Source organism: Brachypodium distachyon, chromosome 3 (genome assembly GCF_000005505.3).
Source record: "Brachypodium distachyon strain Bd21 chromosome 3, Brachypodium_distachyon_v3.0, whole genome shotgun sequence".
NCBI classification, from domain to species: Eukaryota; Viridiplantae; Streptophyta; class Magnoliopsida; order Poales; family Poaceae; genus Brachypodium; species Brachypodium distachyon.
The window spans coordinates 55,829,929-55,853,430 of NC_016133.3; the positions used below are offsets into that span (position 1 = coordinate 55,829,929).

Genomic DNA, 23,502 nt, shown 5'->3' on the forward strand with positions numbered 1-23,502 from the left:
GTGACGGCCAGTTTTCCCAATGCATTTTATGGAGGTCTAGCTTGCACCGCAATAACAGAGCAATTTTTTAGTACACGGGCATTTATTTTATCCAATTTTACAACTGTGCTCTAAAGCAAACAGCGGCATTCACACTAGCAGGTTGGTAAATTCGGGAAGTGAATTTTAACGAGGCAATCCCATGGTTGATCTTGTTCCGAAGTGAAGTCTTCTGCTTCAATGTATATGGGTATCTGGATGGCTTTTCAACCCAGGGCTGGCACCTCTTGCACACAGTCTTGTTATGCAAGTAAATGTTCTCAAGATTCACCGCAGCTTCCATGACCCTCCTGATATGACTCACAAACTTGTCTTCGGTTTGAAATCCAAAGATCCTGAGCACAGCAAGTTTTTGGTGCTTGAAATCAGATGCAGAAGCATCCCATTCTAATCCCTTGTCCTTTTTCTCCTCGCTAAACCCATACATCTTCCTCTCTGCTTTGTCCCATACCATTTCACATAAATGGTCCCGCACCTGGAATCAACCAGACAAAAATAAGAAAAATTGTAATCAAGCAGAAATTTTTTATTTAATTTGGTCCAGAATTTTAAAACTTTGAAATGATACTGTACACTTTGCACCTTGAACATATAACACAAGAATGGATGCAACGGAACATATAACCCTTATGCATAGCTCCTCAAGGGAAGGTGCACCTTGGAGAATGAAGATTGTCCAATTCAGTTCACAATCTTCAGAAATGTTAACCAGATCAACGATCCGTAGTTTGTGGAACACCTGGTATAATTCTTTTGGACCTTCAGGTTCAACCCAAATCTGCAAAAGATAAGAGAATGCATATATTATGTTAACAGAATTAAGGATTAGAACACCGCATTAACATGACAGGGGGGGGGGGGGGGGAATTACATGCATCATCAACAAGAATATCATCTTCACTGACCTTTTCGCTTTGAAAGTTCAAATGCAGGTCGCTTATGGTGGTGTTCCCAAGTAACTCACTTAACTTGAGCATCTTGTGGTGACGAAGTCCAGTATTATTGATGCTCATACTCTGCAGCAGTGGGACATACCCAAAAGTCACTGGATCATGCTGAGAGATCCAATCAGAAAAAGTCAGCAGTGTGATCTTTGGTAACCACTTCAGATAAACCTCCTCAAAAGAGCAGTCAGCAATCTCGAGTTCACTGAGTAGTGGGTGTTCCACTTCTAGCAGAGAAAACATCCCCATGCCACAGCCGTGCAAGCGGAGGAACTCCAGCCGCGTGCATGTACTGAAGATTTTGGGAAAATCCGTTTCAGATATCAAATTCTCTAGCTTGAGGCGCGTGAGACCACTGAATGCGTTTGGACAAGCATAAATAAATGACCTGAGCTGCCTCCCGTAAGCAAGCTTTTCTTCATGGGTGCATCGTGTGCGATCCTTCTTCGTCATGACTGTGAACTCAGCCAAACAAACCTTCTGTGTTGCCATGGTGTTGGAGACTGCCTTGCCAATGAGAATGGAGTCATCTCCCAAGTAGAATTGCAAGCGCAGGAGGTCAATGGTGTATAGATTTGCAGTCCTGCTACCCAGGATGCTCCTTGTTGCTTCAACCAAGTTGGAATTGGGCCAGCCTACATCATGACGGTGTAACTTTGACCTGCGGTGCCTGCACTTAAAAGGAACCGACCTCTATGACAACTTTGGAGAGCATAGCAGGGATCTGTCTCCACCGTCGGGAAAGGATTCTGGTTCGTGCAGCGTCAGCTATATCAAGCCGCTCGACAATGGAGAGCAAAACATCGTCGGGCAACTTGCTCAGCCGATCTTCTCCTTCGTCTCCCTGCATTGGGATGCATTAGGCATTGAAACAAATCAGAGTGGTTTCTTACTGAAGTCTCACATATGCAACTTTGATTTCTTTCCACAAACAAACAGCAATCACACGGAGATGAAAATTTGAGATTTTTCTACAAAACGGAAAAAAAAAGGATGGGAGGACAATGAACTCACCAGCATGGCTAGGATCGAGAAAGATGGTTTGGGCTTCGATCTCGCGCCGGTCGCCGGAGATGGTTATTCGCCATCGCCGGAGTTGCTGGTCTCCTCCGAAAACTGTTGTGCGGGGCGGGTGTTGCTGCTCTTCTCTGAAATCTGATGGTTTACGGGGTCGCCCGGCCATGGCTTTGTCTCCCCCTCCGAACGCAGCTAGGAGACCGGAAACTAGTCAGATTCGATCTCTTTATGTACCTTTTTTTTTTAGGGGATCTCTTTCTGTAGCTGGGCAGGGTAGCGAAGCCATGGCATGTAGATCTGCCTGGCCCATACTCGATCGGCCTGGCCCACTGACTTGATTAGCGGCAGGCCTTATACTTGGAGCCCATGTACTCTGTAAGGCCCAAATCATTCCAAATCCCCAAATCGTTCGTTCAGCGACGGAGTGGATTGGATAAGAAAAGCTTTGCGAGCGAGCGAAACAGCAGAACAGCAGCACACTCCACCAACGCAATGGCGTCGCCGTCGTGTGCCTCCACGCTGCCATGGACCCCCGCCTTCTCCGGCTCCTCCTCCTCGCCCCGCCTCCAGACGCGCCGGTCCACGTCCCTGGTCATCGTCGCCCAGGGCAAGGTCAAGAAGTATCGCCAGGTCAGTCGGTCGGTCAATCGGGCTTCCGTTCCCCTCCATTTTTCAATCCTCCTCCTGGAGCTAGTTTCTGCAGACATTCGCCTGTATATGCTGGAAGAACTGCCAATCGGTTGAACAGTAGTAGGAATGCTTCACAGACGCTTGAATTAGTTGCTCCTGGTGATATATTTTTCTTAGAAAAATTTCCTGGTGGTAATTTCACACTTGATTAACAGTAGTTGTATACTGCACACGCTCCCCATTGTAAAAAATAAATCTAAAGAATTACTGGTGGTAGTTTTACACCTTTAGGGCTTGCCTATTGTCCTTCAGGCGAAAGTCGTTCTGACTTCTGACACCGATTTTGTTACATGCCCTGGCAATGGCCTGCTTGCACAATGATTTGGGGGAGGGAATGCCTTTTAATCTGGCAATTGCAACTGCATTGTGCAAAGGACTTTGCCCTGCCTGACTATTATAGTACTGTATTGTGGCTTTCCATATTGTGTAGCATCACATGTGTGATTCTGTATTTTGTATGCTCTTTTCCTGGTTCTGTGTAGGTCATACTGATGGATGACATAGAAGAGGTGGGTGGGAAGAAAGGGGACATGATGAAGGTGCGGGCCGGGTTCTACCGCAACTTCCTCCTCCCCAAGGGCAAGGCTACGCTGCTCACCCCGGATGTCCTCAAGTAACTTACTGCTCTGCAATAGCATGCCTGTCGTGTCTTGCATTCTCCGTGGACTGACTGATAGGTTATGCTAGTTCTAAATTATAGACAGAACCCTAACAAAACTTGGTTAATGTTTGTTCATGGTTGGATCCATAACATGTTACCTTGCCTGTGAATTCCGATATGCACTGAATTATGAGATGTCTCATCGAACGTGCTTGCTGTATCAGATCCTTGTGAATTTCTTTGTGTAATTCTCGTTTCAAGGGCTAATCGCCTTGTATTCACGTATGAGATTTACTGTAGTTTGTCTTATTGTGTGTATTTTCTGAAGGCTGAGTTGGGTTGTTTGTGGTTTGATTTATACATGAATCTGCATGTCTTATATTTTCGATCTTTTTTTGCTGGGAACATATACAATGTGCAGTTTGATGTAGAAAGGTAAATGAAATTGTAAGTATATTTCCTCTGTTCCTCGTTGCAGGGAAATGCAACTGGAGCAGGAGAGAATAGAGGCTGAAAAGCAGCGGGTAAGAAAGTACTGTATTTGTCTGAAGGCTCAATAAGAAATACACTTGCATCTTAAGCAGACCATCTTTATGTCAGGAAAAGTAGACCTCATCTCCTTATTTCCTGCAAAGTAAAGCATAGTTTCAGTTTAACCTTAGTATATTTATGTATAAAAAATTAAACATAGTGGTGGCTTAACCGTAATGTCCTTATTTTCCAAAAAAGAAAGCATAACTGCAGTTTAACTTCTGTATCCCTAACAGTATGAAAAGTGAAGTCTTAAGTGTGCCATATTCCTGTGGGTCTTCTAGTGTTGGCATAAAGTCCCAAATCTTCTTGTACTCGTATAGGTGAAAGAAGAGGCACAACAACTTGCGCGAGTTTTTGAGACTATCGGTGCATTCAAAGTGCCACGTAAAGGTGGAAAAGGGAAGCAAATCTTTGGCAGGCAAGTCCTAATCGAACAATTCTCCGTCTATCTTGATCCCTTTTTTCCTCGCACATCCCCTGACAGTTTTCCTCTACCCTACAGTGTCACGTCGCAAGATCTTGTGGAGATCATAAAGTCACAGCTTAACAGGTAGTAAATCCTTTTTCTGAGTGGGTACAACAAAAAGTTAAACACTTTTCATTGTGATCGCTTTGCTTACGAGCAAATTAACCGTTTCACCCAGGGACGTCGACAAGCGGCTCGTAGAGGTTCCAGAGATCCGCGAGGTCGGGGAGTACGTCGCGGAGATCAAGCTCCACCCTGATGTCACTGCTAGAGTGAGGCTAACTGTGTATGCCAAGTGAGCCCGGTCTGCACACGGGTGTAGACGGAACCTGCAGTGGATAATTGGTGAAGTCTGATCTCACGAGATTTGACATATATATGCTGTGATTGTTCGGCCTGCAATCGAGGATGAGTTTTTCTTTTTTACAAAGTTGTTATGGTGATGTATACATTAGGACAACTGTGGAAGAGCTCCTGATTTTTACCAAGTGAATATGTGAAATCCTTTTTTGTTCATTTGTTTGCAAAGATTTTACTGAAGCTGGCAGATCTTTTTCATCTTGTACATATGTCCATGATCCTACCTGTAAAGGCAGTTCTGGATGCATATGTTCTTGACAAGATTCTCTGTGTGATGTGGCCGTCGCAACCTTTGTTAGTGAGCGTCCTTTTCCTGGTGGTGGTTGTTGTTTCCAGGTGCAGTGGCCGTCCGATTGACATCATCCAAAACATTTCATTCACACGTGTGCATTATCCACGGCTTTGTTTTCAGCCAAGAGCTGGCATATGCATGAAAACAGGAATCCTATCCTAGAATTCAAATTGGCAGATATGCTAGTGAACTCAACTGCATATATATGATCGGATATAGAGTACGACTCCGGAATCGAAAGGGGACGCAAATCTGCCACGGTAGTATTGCATTGTGGAACAATTCTCAAATGTTCTGTCAAGCTAGCTATGTGCATGTTCCGCCTAGCAAAAATTGGTAGTAATAACATTTAGACTGACAATTACATCCACAGGGCGCCCAATCAATGCGCAAGAGGTGAGAAATTGACTAGCTAAGATGTGAGAATAGACGCCAAGATAAGAAATTTAGCACCTAATGCTAAGCAATATACTTTACTACTTCCTCTGATTCTAAATTCTTGTCGAAATATTACATGTATCTAGACGCTTTTTAAGAATAGATACATACATATTTGGGTAAATTTGAGTCAAGAATTTAGAATCAGAGGGAGTATTAATTACCACATGCATACCAATTTTTCGCCTAAATATAAAGTTTTTTTAGCACCTGTTGTTGCTGGTACTTGTTATTGGCCGTCGTCTTTTGCCGGAATGACCGGATTAGTGGGTGGCCAGCAAGATGAATGCTTTGAGATTTGCACTGCCACGTTCGTTATCTCTAAATGGGTGTCTAGCTTGATGATGGAGAACTAGAAACTGGTGTTATAGGGAAGAAGAAGAAAAAAACTATATCTGGCCGTGACAGCAGTGGTTATAATTTTGAGTGGGCATCCTTTTCCCGGTGGGGTGTACCGGTGCGGTTGTTGCCGGCTTTGTTTTCAGCCGGCCGGCCGGCCGGCCGGTAAACCCACCCACAATTTTTGGTTCACAAACTAAACACGTGTGGACTACTAACTCTTTTTCTCTGTCTCTCAGTCTCAGTCTCTCTCGCTGTCTCGCATCCTAGCATGAATTGATATATGCTAATATTACTGTTGACGCATGCATGCGTCGACCGACTGCCGGCGGCCAGCCAAGTCGGCTTGCATGCATGCATAAGCACGCATGCAACAGCAACATAATAATAATAATTAATAAAATTAAACTGGCCAGCCGGCTTTTAGCTAGTTCATGAACTAATTAATTTTGTGGTTGATTGGTTGGTAGCCCACCGCCGACTGATACATGATCACCGGATCCAGTTAATCGCAAATTAGCCGGGAGAGAAGACAGAGATAGAGAGAGAGAGCGCCAGCGCACTGCAGCAACACGTGTGGCACGCGATTGAATATTGGCTGATGGGATATGCTGTCTGACTTGGGGTACATGGATATCGCAATTCGCACTCACACGTGCACCTGCATGTGGACGCCGATGCTGCATGCATGTTTTGGCCCAATGATCATATGGATCGAGAATTAACGATTACATATATGTTGAGAATTAACGATTACATATGTGTGGCACTTGAGTTAATCATTCGTAAAGTGCGCGTGCAGAAACGTTGTTTGTTGGGGGCGCGTCTACCGATCGACCCGGCCGCGCGTACACTACGATATCCACACCGACCGGTCACGATCGAGAAGAAGCGCTCGATCCGCACCGACCGGTGACGATCGAGTAGAACCACCAAGAAGGAAAAATCAAGAAAAGGAGGACGGGTTCTACTCGATCGCGTCGAACAAGGAAAAAGGGTGGCAAAAAAGTGCTCAACCTTTTTTGAGAGGAACGATCGAGTTAACGACGGGCAAAAGCACTCAACTCCTATCCGTTTTCGGTGGCGAATGTTACGGGTGTCGATAGCGCCGCATCACGCTTGTGCACTACGTACTACTACTTCACCTTTTTTGCTTTTTCAGATCGATCAAATCGATGATCGCATAAGAACGACGTACTACGCACGTGTATTAGATGGTGTACGTACGCACGTACGGTACGGGCCAGCCGGCCGGCCAGGGCCATGCATCGTGGTGCAAGGTTTTAATTGAGTGGTGGCATATTAGCTAGGTTTTTACCGCAGTACATGTGCTCCCTCTGTTACAAATTAATTAACGTGCATTTGTATAATTCAGGACAGAGGGAGTAGTCTATATCAATATATTAAATTGGAGTTGGTGGTGACGGTACGACCGCCGCCGTACGTCATGTCATCAAAATTACGGCCAATATGTCACCGCTCGTTATTTCTCTCGACCCGGACGCCCCCAGCGCCCAACCTGCTCGATCCCCTCCCGACGCCCCACCCAACCTGCTCCATCGCCCCCGCCGCCGCAGCTCCCTTCCTCTCTGGCTACCTCCCTTCTCTCCCCCGACCTCCTGCTCCTTCCTTCGCCTGGACATCACTGCTTTTCTCGCTGCAATTCGTGGCCTGGCCACTCCAAGCATACCGACCCCACGCGAGATCCACCCAACGACCGCTATCCGCAGTCCCAACGCGTGATCCAGAAAGTGGCCGTCGTCCACCATCCATGCATGAGATCCAGTAGGTGGCCGGCCATAGCTCAACCATCCGGCGAGTCCTTGTTGTTTTCGTTTGTTGTGGTGCTTTGCACTAATCGACGGATAATTCGATAGCTAATTGGGATGTACTCCCAACCTGATTGATGGTGGCTGCTATGGATAATAGATAGATTAGTGTTCTACCATGCACCAAATGATTACCATGCGCATGCTGTGATTGGAAATTAGCATCTCTACTGATAGTTCAACTGCATGCTTGGAAATTAGCATCTTTTTTCTATGGGTTCCAGACTTTTGGATGTATACAAATTTGCTTTATGTTTTGAACTTTTGTATTTGATCTTTTCTTGTTAGAATGTGAAAATTTGGTACATAATTTGAATGATGATTTATTAGTGCACGGGATCATCTTTTAAAGTGGCCGTGACGTGTGCATTGGGCCGTGGCAGCGCAGGTCATTTCCACTAGTATTTATAGTATTAATAGTATCGCAATTTGAGTGAATTCCACTATGTAATACTTGATGCCACATTTTTATCTTAGTTGTTACACTGTGCCACATTGTGCCCAGTACTTTAACAACTTTACCGAATCTTACAGGTAGGGCTCGCATATTATGTCTACGTGGCGGATGATTGGATGCCAAATCGAAAACATAGAGTTTTAGGATAGTTTCTCTTCTACCTGATACACGTGCACATGACAGCTTAACTCCCGATAAACGTGACACATATTCAGGAGTGCACGTATTAAATAGGGCAAGCACTGTTACAAAATCACAAACAATTGGTAAAATGTGGAATTCACTCTTAGAATTTAGAAATCTTATAGCCAGAAGAAGAATCCCAAAATATGACACAAACGAACCCAAACAGCGTGGATCACTACTCAACTACTAATCCCAAAACATATGAACCGTGCAGGGCAGGTTGCAGTCTTACAGCGAACGTACGTGCACTTTATGATAGTACAGTACTGTATCTTTTTTTTATGGAAAGAACTGTATCTCTGCAAATCACCCGTTCCAAAAGGAAGAATTTAAATGTAAAATACTGGTAGAAAGAGCTAGCCCCACTATCGTAGTGGGCATGGGATTAGTACAGTAGGTGGACGACATGTGTGTGTGATGCTGCAAAAACTAAGTAATGTCCATGAAAAGAAAGGCACATATATACGAGGACAAAATTGGCATCTGTCGAGCCGATGATCAAGGATCAATCCCGTCTCTCCCATGCATATCTTCCTCCGAAAGCGTATCCGATAGCCTCTTTATTTCCATGTAGAAACAACGCTAGAATATATTCTACTACTAGTACCTTTCTTGTTTTAAATTAATTAACACGCTCTTCATATATGCAATTCGTCTTCTTCTTCTTGTTAAAGTTTTTCCTAGGCAATCTTCTTTTTAAAGTTGATCCCGGAAACAACTCGACCTGCAAAATGAGATCGATCGAGCATCTCCTCTTTCCAAAAAGTTGCGCTTGGTTGGTCCATGCTGCCACCACAACCGATGAACAAGATATTCGATTTTGTTAATTATAACTAATCTACGTAGATGCAAAGTAACAATACAACAAATGATTTCAATTGTTTATGGGTGCTATATTATTCCAAGCTAGTACTTGTTTATGCATGTGCGTTTGGTTTTGCTTGCACGTATCACATCATTCCTCTTGCTCGATCAATTCCCTTTGGCAAGACCGCAAGATCATGCATAAGCAATGCCAATTAAAAAATCAAACCGGACCCATTAATTGATCAACTCGATTTCTTAATTAAATTAATCATCTATCCAAGTGTCATATGTGGGCACGTACGTTTGCTAGGTACACGGTACCAATCTTGCAGAAGATAGTGTTAATTTGCACTAAATCCTCCAGCGCAAAAAAAAATTTGCACTAAATCCAGGCGTGTAGCTAGCACGTACGTACAGACGGCTAGTACTATACGCTGTTTCACCAAATGGCGGCACCATATGGCTAGGTGAGAAATTAAAGATTGATGGACTAGGAATGTCGCTGTCACGCCCGCCGGGTTGCTAGTTTAATTTTAGTGCCAGCATTCACTATTTATTTTTTAGGAATGAGCAGGAGCAGTGCCTTTCAATTAAAAGGAAGAAAAGTATGTACATATATAGTGGAGTTCAAAGGTTAGTATAGCAGAGTTCTTAAGATGCTGGTGGCATCATTTTTCAATTCGGACTATATATCTTCACCAATGCTGAGAGTTATCGGGACAGATGAACAACCGATCCAAACCGTCCAATTCCAAATTCGAAAATACTCGCTCCGTTTCATAATTCTTGTTTTAAATTTGTCTAAAAATAGATGTATCTATTTCTAAAAAGTGTCTAGATACATGTAAGATTTTGACAAGAATTATGAAACGGAGGGAGTATATGATACGGTAACTAGCGGTGGTCGGCGCACGAGAACGACGACCACGGTGATATCGTGAAAGTGTCCTAGCTAGCTTCCAATTCGAATTTGCCTAATCTTTGCTCGGCATACCCGAAAGCGATCTTCCTGTTTTTAAATGTGCCTGCCGATTAACGATAAGCCTTTCTTAATTATGTCTGCAACCAGAAGAGAAGTACGTACCATGACTGCGAGCGTAAAGCAAATTTTCTCCTTCGACGTCGGCCGAAAGCTCTGTACACGTCTTTGCATAATTCAGACAATGAGAATTTTTTAAATTTGGGTGGAAGATCGATGAGGTCAATCCAGAAAAGATTGTACATGCATGCATTCGTGCGTGAGATATTCATCCGACGGTGCCAATTCCGGGACCATGGTTTGATCATATGCCCTTACTTCTAGTAATACTACTCCCTCTGTTTCGTAATTTTTGTTTCAAATTTGTTCAAAAATGGATGTATCTATTCCTAAAAAATAACTAGATACATGTAATATTTCGACAAGAATTATGAAACGGAGAGAGTAGTAGTTAACTTGGTCCTAAACCTAATCTCTAGCCACTGTGGCTAGTGGTACATGATGTCGACACATGCTTCCTCCTGCAAGGGGAGGAATTATCGTTTATTCAGCCACTTCCATATGGGTCCCCCCACAGAAGGAGGTCTTGGCCTCTTGGGTTCTCTCTCTTTCGATTGAAAGAAGAGTTTGACTCTTCGTGAGCTGAGGGCAAGTTGACCCGGCCCACACTGCCAGTAGGATCGGTGCATCGAACTTGACAATAAATAAACAAAATCGAAATTGCAAGATACGAGTAATATGCAAATAGGTGTATCGAATGGTCAACTGAATTTTTATATTCCTCTTTCTCGAGACAATGGATCCATGGCTTTTCAAATTTTAAGCATAATTCGTGGACAAGAAAACATTTTGGTTTCGAATTTTTTTGTACTAGTAGCACCAAAGAATTAAAGATGAATTGAGCTCGCACTTGGGATAGTTAATTTAAGGACGGTACGGGTACGGGTAAGTATATATGACCACTAAACTTGGGCGGCGTCACGAAGATAAAAATAATCTGACCCCAGATCCAGGCAGGAGCTAGCATACAAATCTTGGCTCACCCGATCTAATACGCAATTAATAAAGCCCCAATCCCATCATCGACTACTTAATCAAGCAAAGGCTAAGCCAGGAGTGTCAGTTAATTAATTGGTGGTACTACACTAATTTAATACCGACGGGCGGCCTCAAAAGATCCAGCAGAAGCAGGAGCTTCCAAGTTTTCACACTCACGTCCATCGCCCTCCTCCTTCCTACGCGTCGTCGTCTTCCTCGGCTCCTCCTCGCCGCGGAATCCCCCCTCCGCCTCGCGCGCGGCTCGCTTGCCCCCGCCTCCTCGTCGCGCGCGTCGAGCCGGAGACTGCAGCTGCCTCTCCGCTGCGCCAAGGTACGGTATTCCCCTCCTTCCTGCCCCTCTCTGACCCGCAATCCCCGGCCGTTTCTACCTGCTCCGCGGCGCACGCTTCGGATTCGATTCGATTCGGTCCGCTGCTCGCTCCTATCCTACGCGCACCGTCGATATTCGCGGTGGTTAAATCCACTTCCCGCAGCTGGTTTCTTACGGTTCGATCGGCAGCACTCCCAGCTTCCCCCGCGATTTCCATCTGTTTGTGTTCATTCATAATAATCATAGTGTCTGCTAGAAGGCTGTTATATTGGAAAAAAATTATACGGGTATATATGATCCCATGATAGATTGGTATTGGGTGTATATTGGTCAGTTTGCTCCCTCTCTATCTCCCTGTGGTGCGGGTTTGTTTGTGCTCCCGGTTGCTGGAATAGGCGATGTTTTTTATCGGATCGGATTCTGTTCGGGGTCTGGAAATAGTCTCCCCCCTTGCGTGCCGATTTGAGAATTTGGAAATTGGAATTTCAGACTTAACTGAGGTTTTGATGCTCGATTGTTTATTCTAGACTAATTTCATCTTACACTATTTGTCTAGAAGAATCTTCACAAATATCGCCGTTACTTTCAGTGGACATAGTTGCGTCTGTTAGTTCTTGCAAGTGCTTCTGTTGTGAGATTCCATGTTTTTGGGCGTATTACTGATGTTCCGTGTCTAACCTTTGATGCAGGTTCTGCGTATCTTCCTCGCTATTGTGGACCAGTCCTCCTACAGCGTATGCATGACACCCCCTGTGGCTCTTCGAAATGAGCTAGAAGGGATCTCCCGTTCTGCAAGAGTTGATCTCTTCCGAGGCGTTAGTTGCAATATTGAGAAGGAGGTGTTGGCAACCTTGGCAAATGGCCAGGATTCACATGCTTCTGAAACGAACGCTGGTTTCAGAGTTACAGATATCAGGCTCCCTAGCGGGGATGCTTATTCTGGTACATTGTTGGGAAGCACACCAGAGGGTTCAGGGCGGTATACCTGGTCCGATGGTTGTATTTATGATGGCGAGTGGAGGAGAGGGATGAGGCATGGGCAAGGAAAGACGACATGGCCATCTGGTGCCACCTATGAGGGCGAGTATGCCGGTGGTTACATATATGGTGAAGGCACATATACTGGGCATGATAACATCGTTTATAAGGGACGGTGGAAGTTGAATCGTAAGCATGGCCTCGGATGTCAGACATATCCTAATGGGGACATGTTCCAAGGTTCTTGGATTCAGGGAGAAATACAAGGCCATGGAAAGTATACATGGGGAAATGGAAATACTTATACCGGCAATATGAAAAATGGTAAGATGTCTGGAAAGGGAACTTTTACTTGGAAAAATGGGGATTCATATGAAGGTAACTGGTTAGATGGCATGATGCATGGGTATGGTATCTATACATGGAATGATTGTGGGTACTATGTCGGAACCTGGACCAGGGGATTGAAGGACGGGAAAGGCACATTATATCCAAGAGGTTGCAGAGTTCCAGCTAGTGATGAGCTTTATATCAATAATCTAAGGAACAGAGGTGTGCTACCTGACCTTAGAAGGCAGAATCATGGTTCGCGCATACTTCACTCTTCCTCAGTTGACATGGGAAACATGAAGGTTGGCCTAAATCGGGGATCTTCAGGTTCTTCATCTCGAAGGAACTCAAGTGAGCAGCCCAAAAATGTCTCCTTAGAAAGACGGTGGAGTCTTGAGGTGGCTATTGAAAAATTCATTGGCCATGAAACTAGTGACAACTCTGGTCTAGAAAGTTATGAAAACACTGATGATTCTGATTTGCCTATACTGGAAAGGGAATACATGCAAGGTGTTTTAATCAGTGAGGTAGTGCTTAACAGGAGTTTTTCGGGCTCGTCAAAGAAAGCAAAACGTCGTCAGAAGAAGATGGTCATAAAAAAGCCTGGCGAGGCAATAATTAAGGGGCATAGAAGCTATGATCTAATGCTAAGTTTGCAGCTTGGAATAAGGTAATGGCTCTAATGTTACTCCTGTCATTGGATGTACCTGTTTATAAATAGCTCACTTTCCTTGGCAGTGGCACTGTCTCACTACAAGAGATAAAGGCGCCATTAGAAGTCCCTCTACTCATCTAGCAAAATTCAACCGCACATAATTTCACTCCTGAAATGTATTCTAGGTTAAAAGAGATAAAAGCACAATTAGAGTAACATTGCACAACTTGGTTGATGTACCAGCTGGTAGTGGTTACCATATCTCTAGGTTAGGCCAGGATTTTTGCAACCAGCAGCATTTAGTCCTTAGGAACTGGTGCAACATATAAATTTTAAATTGATAACAATACGTTATTGAAAAATTTGGCACGCACAACAGCATAGCATAAGTATTTTTTTTTTATAATGTTCTTTGTGTTATTGTGCATAGGTACACAGTTGGAAAGATAACACCCATTCAAAAACGTGAAGTTCGTGCTTCCGATTTTGGTCCAAGAGCAAGTTTCTGGATGAACTTCCCAAAACAAGGATCACGACTAACTCCTTCACATCCTGCAGAAGATTTTAAATGGAAGGACTATTGCCCCATGGTTTTCAGGTTCGTTACGCACAGTGCAGATTCTTGTGCCGGTATCCTCCTCCCATGGATTCATGTAGTCCTTAGAGCTTGTACACTTTCCTAACACAAGCTTCTTCATTTGGAGTTCTAAATCTCCTCATGGAGTTATTTTGGATTTGTTTTCTAATTCATAATCTTCTTTCTGCTTCATTCTTCTAATTTAAACACACTCTCATTCCATTGATGTAGAAATTTGAGGGAGATGTTCAAGATTGATGCTGCAGATTATATGATCTCCATATGCGGAAATGCTGCACTGAGGGAGCTATCTTCTCCTGGAAAGAGTGGAAGTGTCTTTTTCCTATCACAAGACGATCGATTCATGATTAAGACTCTCCGGAAATCTGAAGTGCAGGTTCTTTTTTCTATCTGGATTTCAGAGATCACATAAGTTGTGCTAGGATATTCTGTCATGATAGCTTGTTCGGTGATTTATATACCATGCAGTACAAGTGTAATTTGGAAGTTTCATGACTCTATATGATTCTGTAGGTTCTTTTACGAATGCTTCCAAACTATTATCATCATGTCCACACTTATGAGAACACCCTCATAACTAAGTTTTTTGGCCTGCACAGGGTAAAACCTTCTAGTGGTCAAAAGGTAATGGTCGTTGACTTATCTACACATCTCTTTTGAGGTTCCTTAGTTCGCATTCCTATTTTTGAAGTAACGATCCTTGTTTAATATGTGCAAATTGCAGTTCCGTTTCGTTGTAATGGGAAATATGTTCTGCACAGAATTGAGAATCCACCGGAGATTTGATTTGAAAGGTTCATCCTTAGGCCGTTCTACTGACAAAATTGAAATTGATGAGAACACAACTTTGAAGGATTTGGATCTTAACTATTGCTTTTATCTTGAACCTTCCTGGCGAGAGGCTTTACTTAAGTGAGCATAGTTTCTCCGACAATTGTCTCTACTTACTAAGATATATTTTTGTGGCATAACTGTATTATATTTGGTGATGCATTTCCATTTAACTGTCGTTCAGCTAGTATAGCACTTAAAATAAAATGAATGAATGTTGTAATTAAGTATACATTATTACTTGCTAAAAGATAATAGCATGTGTTTAAGTGAATAGAAAAATAACTTAAGAGATTTCGCATTAAAATATGCTAAGTAAATGTCCAATCTGGCATGTGTCGCGGCCATTTTTCAGGTTTTGTACATAGTCCACCTAATTGACTATTTTGGTAGTTGACCTTCTGGATATGTGCAGTGTTTCTGTTTTCATTTCGTGCCATTGCATTACTATGTTTTACATCTCTCTTAGAGCATCAAGTTTCACCTTTTAACAGTATCTCATGGTCATTGTTCTTCTTTTCAGGCAGATACAAACTGATAGTGAATTTCTGAAGTCACAGCGGATAATGGATTACAGTCTATTGCTGGGTGTCCATTACAGAGCTCCGCAGCACTTGCGTACACGTGCATCATATCGACGAAGCATGACAGCGGAAAGACTAACTGTTCTGTCAGAAGAAGGTAAAACACACATTTCTTGCCAGTAAATGGATTTTACGCATTATTGTTTCTATCTGATTTGTTATCTTTCAATTTCAATAATATTTAACTTTGGGGTATAAAAAGCAGCCACCCAATATTCTTGACTGCTCACAAATAGTAATTATGTTAGTGGGTGCTATGTGTCAGTGTCACCCCTGGATGTTAACTACTTCGTACTGTTTTGTCTATTGTGTGCATCTAGCTAGTTTCATGCTTCCAGCCGATAGTCCCTGAGTTTCTTTAATTGAGCTATGCATCTAAGTTCATGATCCCAGCCAACCCATGAAAATTTGGTCTAAGTTGTCTAAATGAATACAGCTTGTTGAGTCAAGTCATCTTCAAGGGATACTTGGTGAGACGGAAAAATCGTCTGAAGCTGTCATTTTCTGTGATATACCATGTTCCTTTTCTTTCTCTGTGATATTGTTTTGCTTCCTGCAGTTTTAAGTTCAGTTCTTGTATGGTTGGGAGAACTGAATGTTCTCTGTTGGCAATGATCTTGTATAGATGCTCAGGAGGATGATGCTTTTAACTACCCAGAAGGATTAGTTTTGGTTCAAAGAGGTAACGACGAGAACAGTGTGGTTGTTGGCCCTCACATTAGGGGAAGCCGATTGCGATCATCAGCTGCTGGATTTGGTGAGGTAGATCTCCTGCTCCCTGGCACAGCGAGGTGAGGGTCTTTTGCCCCATACAATCATTTCTGCAACAGTCGTTGCTCTGAACTGGTGGTACTCTGTGTGTCTGGTGACTGCAATTATTTTGCCTTGCATCGCCACGCTGCACACCTTTACAAATTGGGAGCATTAAAAACTGGCTATCTCCTTTTTGACAGGGTTCAAATTCAGCTCGGCGTCAACATGCCTGCGAGGGCCGAGCAGATACCTAAAGAAGACGAGAGCAAATCATTCTATGAGGTGTACGATGTGGTGCTCTACCTGGGCATCATCGACATCTTGCAGGAGTACAACATCACGAAGAAGATCGAGCATGCCGTCAAGTCCCTGCAGTACGACTCCGTGTCGATCTCGGCTGTCGACCCTGAGTTCTACTCAGAGCGTTTCCTCAAGTTCATCCAGACTGTCTTCCCTGAAAACTCGTAGCGCCTCAGCAAATCATCCTCAGTTATTTTCTCCGGTGATACTCCATCCCATGCCGTTTTATACCTAGCTGGCACTAATTTTGGGCAAACAAATGAAGACATAATGTTGCGCAAGTTTCTGCCGACGTACGGGCCTGTGTACAGAATTGAAGGGAGCGGCGGACTGTGTACCGAGCTCCAACAGCATGCATTTTGCTGAGAAGTGTTCCAGCTACAATGTGATTAGCAAGCGTTCGTTTACATACACAAACCACGGATTTATTATAGGATATCAAGGTGTCGAGATGGGGTTATGGAGAATCGGATTGATGGGGTATCAAGGTGTCAAGATGGAGTTATGGAGGAATGTTTGGTGGTGGAAGGAAGGAAAGCATCAGTCTCTTTGCTCGTGGGCAGGTGATATCTGGACTTGCCGACGATTGATGTCGCAGAATTGCAAGCCTGGAAGTTGTCTGGAATAGATTCTTGGTCTACTTTAGTTGATGTCCATTTCATTAAAAGCAGAATGCTGCAAGCGTATATATGTGTAAGAATCGCCCTACTCCTTTTTTAAGAAAAGAATGGGAACTAAATTGCTACTCTTTCACTCGGAAATCTACCGTTTGCATGGTAAGGCGCGCTAGCGAGTGCTGTCGCCAACTCGCCATCTCTAGAAGACTCCTCTATGTTTACGGCACAAAACATATATAGATAAAGCGCCGGCCGCAGCTAAGGCCCAAGGCCTTGATTTGAGCGTTTCAACAAGATAAACATGTTTTCAATAGATACTGCGAAAATACGCATATATATGGCCGCCAACTTCAATTGGTACGAATGTGAGTCCCTCTGTTTGATTATATAAAACTCCTATTGAAATTTGTCCCATGCTTTGATCAATGATTATTCAAATTATATTTAATAGTCTATAAAAATTATAAAAATTATACCATTAAAAAGTTTTCCAATACATATCCAACAATATATCTTTTGTGACACAATACTCATATTACCAATGCATTTTTGACCAAAGTTTGACATAAAATTTCACGTCAGCCTTAGATAAACCCAAACAGAGGGAAGTAGCTGACAAAAGCCAACTGCAACCAACACCGCTGCTTAGAAACGCAAGATGACACCCCAAACAATCAAGAGAATCACGGTCTCACAAGAAAAAAGAGATAGGATCACCGATTTATAATCAATGTTACATCGTTAGGGGCTCCCAGCCTCCGAGCATTGACCAAAAATAAAATAAAATACATTACAGGTCCCGGATCAAGCATAAGGTAGTGGAAGCGAGCTTTCTTCAGTTCAAGGGTTTATTGCTTACTATACTTTTCACCAAGTCAGTATTGTACGCCAACTAAAATGTGTAAAAGCAAACCGTCTTGAGTTGTTCCCTGGTCGAGGGGACACCATGTATGGTCCCATTAAATCAAGATAAACAGCCTGAGGTAACTAAGGCTTAACTTACCTGCTGTAGATACAGGACCCTACTTTGTAGCTGAACATGAGAATCATCGCCGAAACGAAGAAAAGGTACAAGCCACCACGCAGCACCATTGGGACCGTGCTCAGCTGTGTAGCTGGCTCGTCAAAACCAACGGATTTGGTAGACACATCGCTCTCCACTGTGAAGGAAAGGAGTAGACTGAAGTCTCCATTCTTCTGCAGGGGCCAGTGTTCGGAGCTACCACTGAAAGTGAGGCCACCAAGCTGGACGATGCCAGCAGTGACATGAATCGAACTAGGCCCATTGACAGCAGAAAGCGAGGCAACAGATTTTCCTGTTGCTGGTGGGAATTCTGAAGCCATTGCAGGTGGGGCTGGGATCGAGCCAAGCACACTGGCAAAGCGCTTTCCGAAACTTTTGTCAGCACTATCATCCATTGGTATGTCTGGATCAAATCAAAATTATTAATTTTTGTAGATTAGCCCATCCAATGTAAGCTCAGTACTGACCAATTGCCTAAAATGAAGTGTACAAGTATAACACGGAAAGCCTTAAAAGATGTACCTGCAACCGCAGTGTCCAGATACAGATTCTCATGGGAACCAGACGAAGATGCGACATATTGAACGTTTGCACTGGTTTTGGAGATCCCATCGAATGTGAAACCATCCATGTTCTCGTCCTGCAGAGAAGCACCACCATATTTGATCTCAAGAAAGAAAAGATAGACCCTTAGTGACACTTGGTTCTTTACCCTACGCATTTAGTTCCAGAGAACTAAAGAAACATAGATATGGCATATTACTGTTCGGAAGAAGCATACCTTTGGGGCAAAGTCCAGCATGTTTTCAGGAAGTGGCCAATTGGGACCTTCAACAGAGCCCAACATATCAAACTTGAAATCATCCTCTGTGGCATCAAAGTAAGCCATCAGATCATCCACATCAAAGAGAGGTTCATTCTCTGGCTGGTAGAGGAGCTCATTCGCATTCGCAAAATCATCCTTTCCATCCACCCATTTGTGAGTACTTGATGCATCATAAAATGCCATGTTGTCATCCACTTGCTGAGGAGCTGGCAAACCATTGGTTTGCAAATACAAGTTTTGGCCATCCGAAGGACAAATTTGCTGCTCTACTGAATATGTGTTGGTATCATTTCCTGTGTCAAAAAATTCCTCAGCATTAAGAGTCCCGTTGGCATGGTTTTGATGACCATAAGTTCTCAGAGGCCAATATGCATGATCACCATTTGAAGGGTCCCTACAAATGATAGGACCATTGAGAGCAACATAGCCATCATCTTGGCTTGGGTAGCCAGACAAATCAGCAAGACTGAAGTGGTCATCGATGGCAGTTTTCTCTTCAGGTTCGCCTATATTTTCAACACTAACATTTGACACAGGTTCCTGCAAAATCTCCTCCAGAGAAATTACTCCATCGCCATAGCTTCCCTCATCAGTCTCTTCCAAACCCTGAGCTAGGATAGGAGCCGTTTCGGGTGGGTTAAGAACTTCTTGGGTCTGAATGATGAGAAAACAAAGTAAATAATGGTGTGTTTAAACACGACAATAGAAAATGCTGCACAGAGCACTTGATAGTTGGCAGTACTGGTGGAATGGTATATATCTAGACAAAAGAATAAACAATGAAAATAAAAATAAAAATCAAATACATCCTACAAATTCAGAGATAAAGCAAAGTACTCCCTCCGATCCATAATAAGTGTCGCTGATTTATTACAACTTTGTACTACATCAACTAAACTTATCATGGATCAGAAGGAGTACTATATTTCAGAAGTCTACATGAATAGGAATATGGAATTAAATTTGGTTCACTGTCAACTTCAGTGAAGATTAGACTAGCAGCCAGCTGAAGCCACATACAATGTAAAGCATAACACATGTAAAAGATGGAAAGGCCAACAATACGTCAACTTACTTGCACAAGCTCATTAGTTTTAGAATACATATTCTCATCTTCCACATTCGACTCCGGGCTCGCCGTATCTGTGATTGCAGCCATTGCGGTGGACGCACCACTGGCCGGTGCATTCTCAATTGCATCATCCTCCTCTTCCCATTCCTCCTCCATGTATGGTGCTCCATATTGTGCTCCATTCTGTGGTCCAGTCCCGAGTTTCTGGAAGATTCTACAGACCACATGCAAATCCTGCGAACTCAGAAGGTAATAAACATCAAATAGACAAATACATGCAATCCTGCAAAAAAAAAAGAAGTTAAAATATGGGACAAGTCACAAATATATGCTAAAATAGATTATCAAAGAAGCAATCCAGTAATTTTACAAAAAAAAAGGATCCTACACAATAATATGCACAACGTTATTGTTCTCAAGTACCAAGGGAACAAACATCATTTTTAGATCAAGCCATCAAATACAAACATCACTTTAAGATCAATTCATCAAATACAAAGAATCAACAAGGTTAGTGCTTGCAAGTAACACAGGGGATGTGAGTTAATGCCATTAAGTTATTTCAAGAAAACTAATCAGATATTATCACCACCATAAACTGCTGGGAAAGCAAGTTCCCAACCATATAATTTGTCATCTCTGATGAAATAGAAGTTGAACAGAGAAGTCAAGTAAAAGACCTCTCTTATAATTCCAGACACGTTTTGTGATTTCACTCTCACTCTTTGTTTTAAGTTGCTCTTATTTCAGGGCATAAGCTCATGTCTTGCATCCTCTGGTTTCTCACGAGAAGATGATTTTGGGAAGGGTCTTCACCAAAGAATGAGATGTCAGGAAATGCCACTCTTCAGTTTGGAGTGGCCTTTGCTGCATCATCCCATGGTAAGCCCAACCCATCATCCATGCAAACCTTGCAGACGACAACCAGAAGTGTTAACTCTTTGGTCAAAGATTACTAAAATTGCAGAGCTAGACAGTCGTCCATCACAAGAGTTATAACTAAGCATATACGGTCTTTCCTCAGCACTGATAACACCTAGATCGTCTTCAGAGCACGGATTGGGTGTGAATTCACATTTCAGGTCCTAGAAACTTTACATAACATAAAGGTTATCCATCAAATCGCCCTTTCCTATTCGTGAATTGGTAAGTACAACCTCGAAAAAAAAAGAGATCCGGGCGAGAAGCGGGGAGGCAGCACGCACCTGAGGCCCATCGTTGTCGAGGAGGCGGTACTCGTGCATAACCCAGTTGGTCCGATCGCCCTTGGGCGCCCTGCCAGCATGGAACACGAGCGTCTTCTTCATGCCGACCGCCTTCCCGCGGTGGAACACCTCGCGGTCTTTCCCCGTGGTCTTCCAGTACCCGCGCGGCGTGGCGCGGTTGGTCCTGTTCCCGGGCCCGCCCCGCCCGCCGGCCCCCGCCCCGGCCACCTTGCGGTCGAGGCGGGCGAAGAAGTACCACTGCGAGTCGCGGCTGCGGATCCGGGAGAGGGAGGGCAGGTCCCAGGGCTCGAGGCGGTAGAGGTCGACCTCGGCGATGGCGTCGATCCGGAGGCGGCGGCCGAGCACGCGGCGGCGGAGGTAGTAGGAGACCAGCTCCTCATCGGTCGGGTGGAAGCGGAAGCCCGGCGCCAGCGGCACCTCCGGCGAGTGGTCTGGCAGTGAGGGGCTCATCGGGGTCTAGGATCTGGGGGAACTGGGCATAATTTGGGGGGAATTTTGGGTTTGGGTGAGTGGATTCGATGGATCGATCCGTCGGTGTGGTTGCTAGGGTTTTGAGGTTGGGGAACGAAGCAGAGAGGAGAAGAAAAGTCGAGTCCGCGTGGAGGCGTGGAAGGAAAGAGCACCATCGAATCGCCCGAGTTAATATATCTCTTCTCTTGCGTGTTCTCGAAGACGCGACTTGATATATCAGTGTTTTTTTTTTCGTGCTGGAAATGTATACTTGTCCTGTTTGATTAGTCGTGTACTCGAGTAATCGTAGGTGGTTCCAAGAGAAAAATCTATCCGACGATACGTACTATCACGGGGTATTAATAAAAACACAAAAAACAAATATTTTCTCCGTTTCTAAATACTGTCGTGATTTTATTGCAAATAATAGACCGTGATCTCATATTTCTGAAGAAGTTCACAATTGTTTTTGAGCAATCAGGAACCTCTATCTAAATATAGTCCTCAAAAGAGTTTTAAGAGCAATACAAGCTTGCTGAGATAAGAACACATAAACGATACAGAAAGAGCATGTGTATATGGTACACATTCCTTACCAAAATATAAGATGTTCTAGTTCTTTTATAAGCCACATTTTGTAAATTTTGACCAGATTATAAAAATTACTAATGTTTTAAATATTAAACAAGTATACTATAAATGCATATGGCATTACAGATTTAATAAAACTAACTTAGAGTTGCATATGTTGATAGATTGTCCTATAAACCTTGTCAAATTCAGGCCTTATATTTTTGAACCGAGAGAAGTGCAACACAATACAACATGCTAGTTGTTGTCATAGCAACGAATGTTTCAGTGCAGTTCGTGTATACGATAACTAGTCAAGTGCCTCGTGCGCGCGGCCATGGTGGTTTTGGCCGTTGTTGCTCTTCTTCGTTGCAGACACGACCGTGGTGGTCGGGGCTGATGGCCGGCTTGGGGTGTCGCTGCTGCTCTGCTTCGCGACTACTGCTTCTCCTTCCTTCGACAGTGGGTTTCACTAGCATTCTACCCTTGGCAGCTTCTGGGTGGATTCAGAGTTGGTTGTCATGAGCCAGGGAGATATCTCAGCATCGGTGCTGCTGACGCCGACGACGATGACGTCTGCGGGCGTCATGACTTTCTTGGAGGCAATGTTATGGTTGATTGCATCTCCTCCTCCTCAGGCACCGAGGGAAACCCTTGTCTGGTTGCCAGACGCGCAACAGCGGCGCAGCAACGTCGTTTCTCTCTTGGGAGCGTTGTCTTGGTGTCAGTGGAGCCCTTCAGTTCGGGTTGGTTAGTCCAGCGCAGTCTTGATGTTGCGGGCCCCATTTGGTGTCAGTGGAAACCCTTGGTCTGATAATCATTTCTCTCTCAAATCCGGCTTGTTGCTGCCCCACTTGTCGATCCTCCTTCTTGGCGTGATGGTGGGTTAGTCCTGGGCGGTCTTGATGTTGCGGTCTTTCTCCGGGATGCTTGGTGGCAGGCGTGAAGCTGTTGTTGAGGCCCTGTGTGCAGCCTCTTCGTTTTATTGGTTTGAAGTTGTGCAGGGTTTTGCGGTGGCTGCAGCAGGGGTTGGCGGCGCCCTTTACCTATCCCTGGTGGGTTTTGGTTCTGCTTCCATGGACATGACTCAACTCTTCCATTTTTACCTGTGCAATTGTAGGTCCTAACTAGCTATAATCAAATGAGTTGCAAACAAATTGCAAGAAAGTTCAACAAACTATCCATGACATGGAGACTACTGAATCATCTATCATATACACATAATCAATGCAATAAAAATGTGACAACACAATTATTAATCTTTCAAGCAAAATCCCACGTATACCGATCAAAAACAGGAGTTTCACACAACTTCAAGAGCTTTCTATTATAGTCTGATCA

General features: G+C 43.8%; 3 protein-coding genes and 1 pseudogene across 3 annotated transcripts; 2 read left to right on the forward strand and 2 right to left on the reverse strand.

Annotated features, from left to right (window-relative positions):
* Nucleotides 1–134: 134 nt before the first annotated feature.
* LOC100829208 lies at nt 135–2,174 on the reverse strand (annotated as a pseudogene).
* Nucleotides 2,175–2,426: 252 nt separating this feature from the next.
* Nucleotides 2,427–4,831, forward strand: LOC100845905 (50S ribosomal protein L9, chloroplastic). Its single transcript, XM_003570392.4, has 6 exons — nt 2,427–2,630; nt 3,173–3,303; nt 3,770–3,815; nt 4,146–4,243; nt 4,328–4,375; nt 4,470–4,831. The coding sequence occupies exons 1-6, from the start codon at nt 2,493–2,495 to the stop codon at nt 4,588–4,590; spliced, it is 582 nt and encodes a 193-aa protein (XP_003570440.1). The 5' UTR covers nt 2,427–2,492; the 3' UTR covers nt 4,591–4,831.
* Nucleotides 4,832–11,163: 6,332 nt separating this feature from the next.
* LOC100846412 (phosphatidylinositol 4-phosphate 5-kinase 9) lies at nt 11,164–17,137 on the forward strand. Its single transcript, XM_003570394.4, has 9 exons — nt 11,164–11,347; nt 12,037–13,325; nt 13,741–13,908; nt 14,119–14,284; nt 14,422–14,532; nt 14,633–14,820; nt 15,263–15,420; nt 15,949–16,114; nt 16,277–17,137. Exons 2-9 carry the CDS (start codon nt 12,088–12,090, stop codon nt 16,542–16,544), a joined length of 2,463 nt encoding a protein of 820 aa, XP_003570442.1. The 5' UTR covers nt 11,164–11,347; nt 12,037–12,087; the 3' UTR covers nt 16,545–17,137.
* A 547-nt stretch (nt 17,138–17,684) lies between these two features.
* Nucleotides 17,685–21,767, reverse strand: LOC100846718 (NAC domain-containing protein 78). Its single transcript, XM_003570395.4, has 5 exons — nt 21,121–21,767; nt 19,919–20,149; nt 18,799–19,497; nt 18,540–18,657; nt 17,685–18,420 (listed from the first exon to the last, which is right to left on the reverse strand). The coding sequence occupies exons 1-5, from the start codon at nt 21,589–21,591 to the stop codon at nt 17,993–17,995; spliced, it is 1,947 nt and encodes a 648-aa protein (XP_003570443.1). The 5' UTR covers nt 21,592–21,767; the 3' UTR covers nt 17,685–17,992.
* Nucleotides 21,768–23,502: the final 1,735 nt, after the last annotated feature.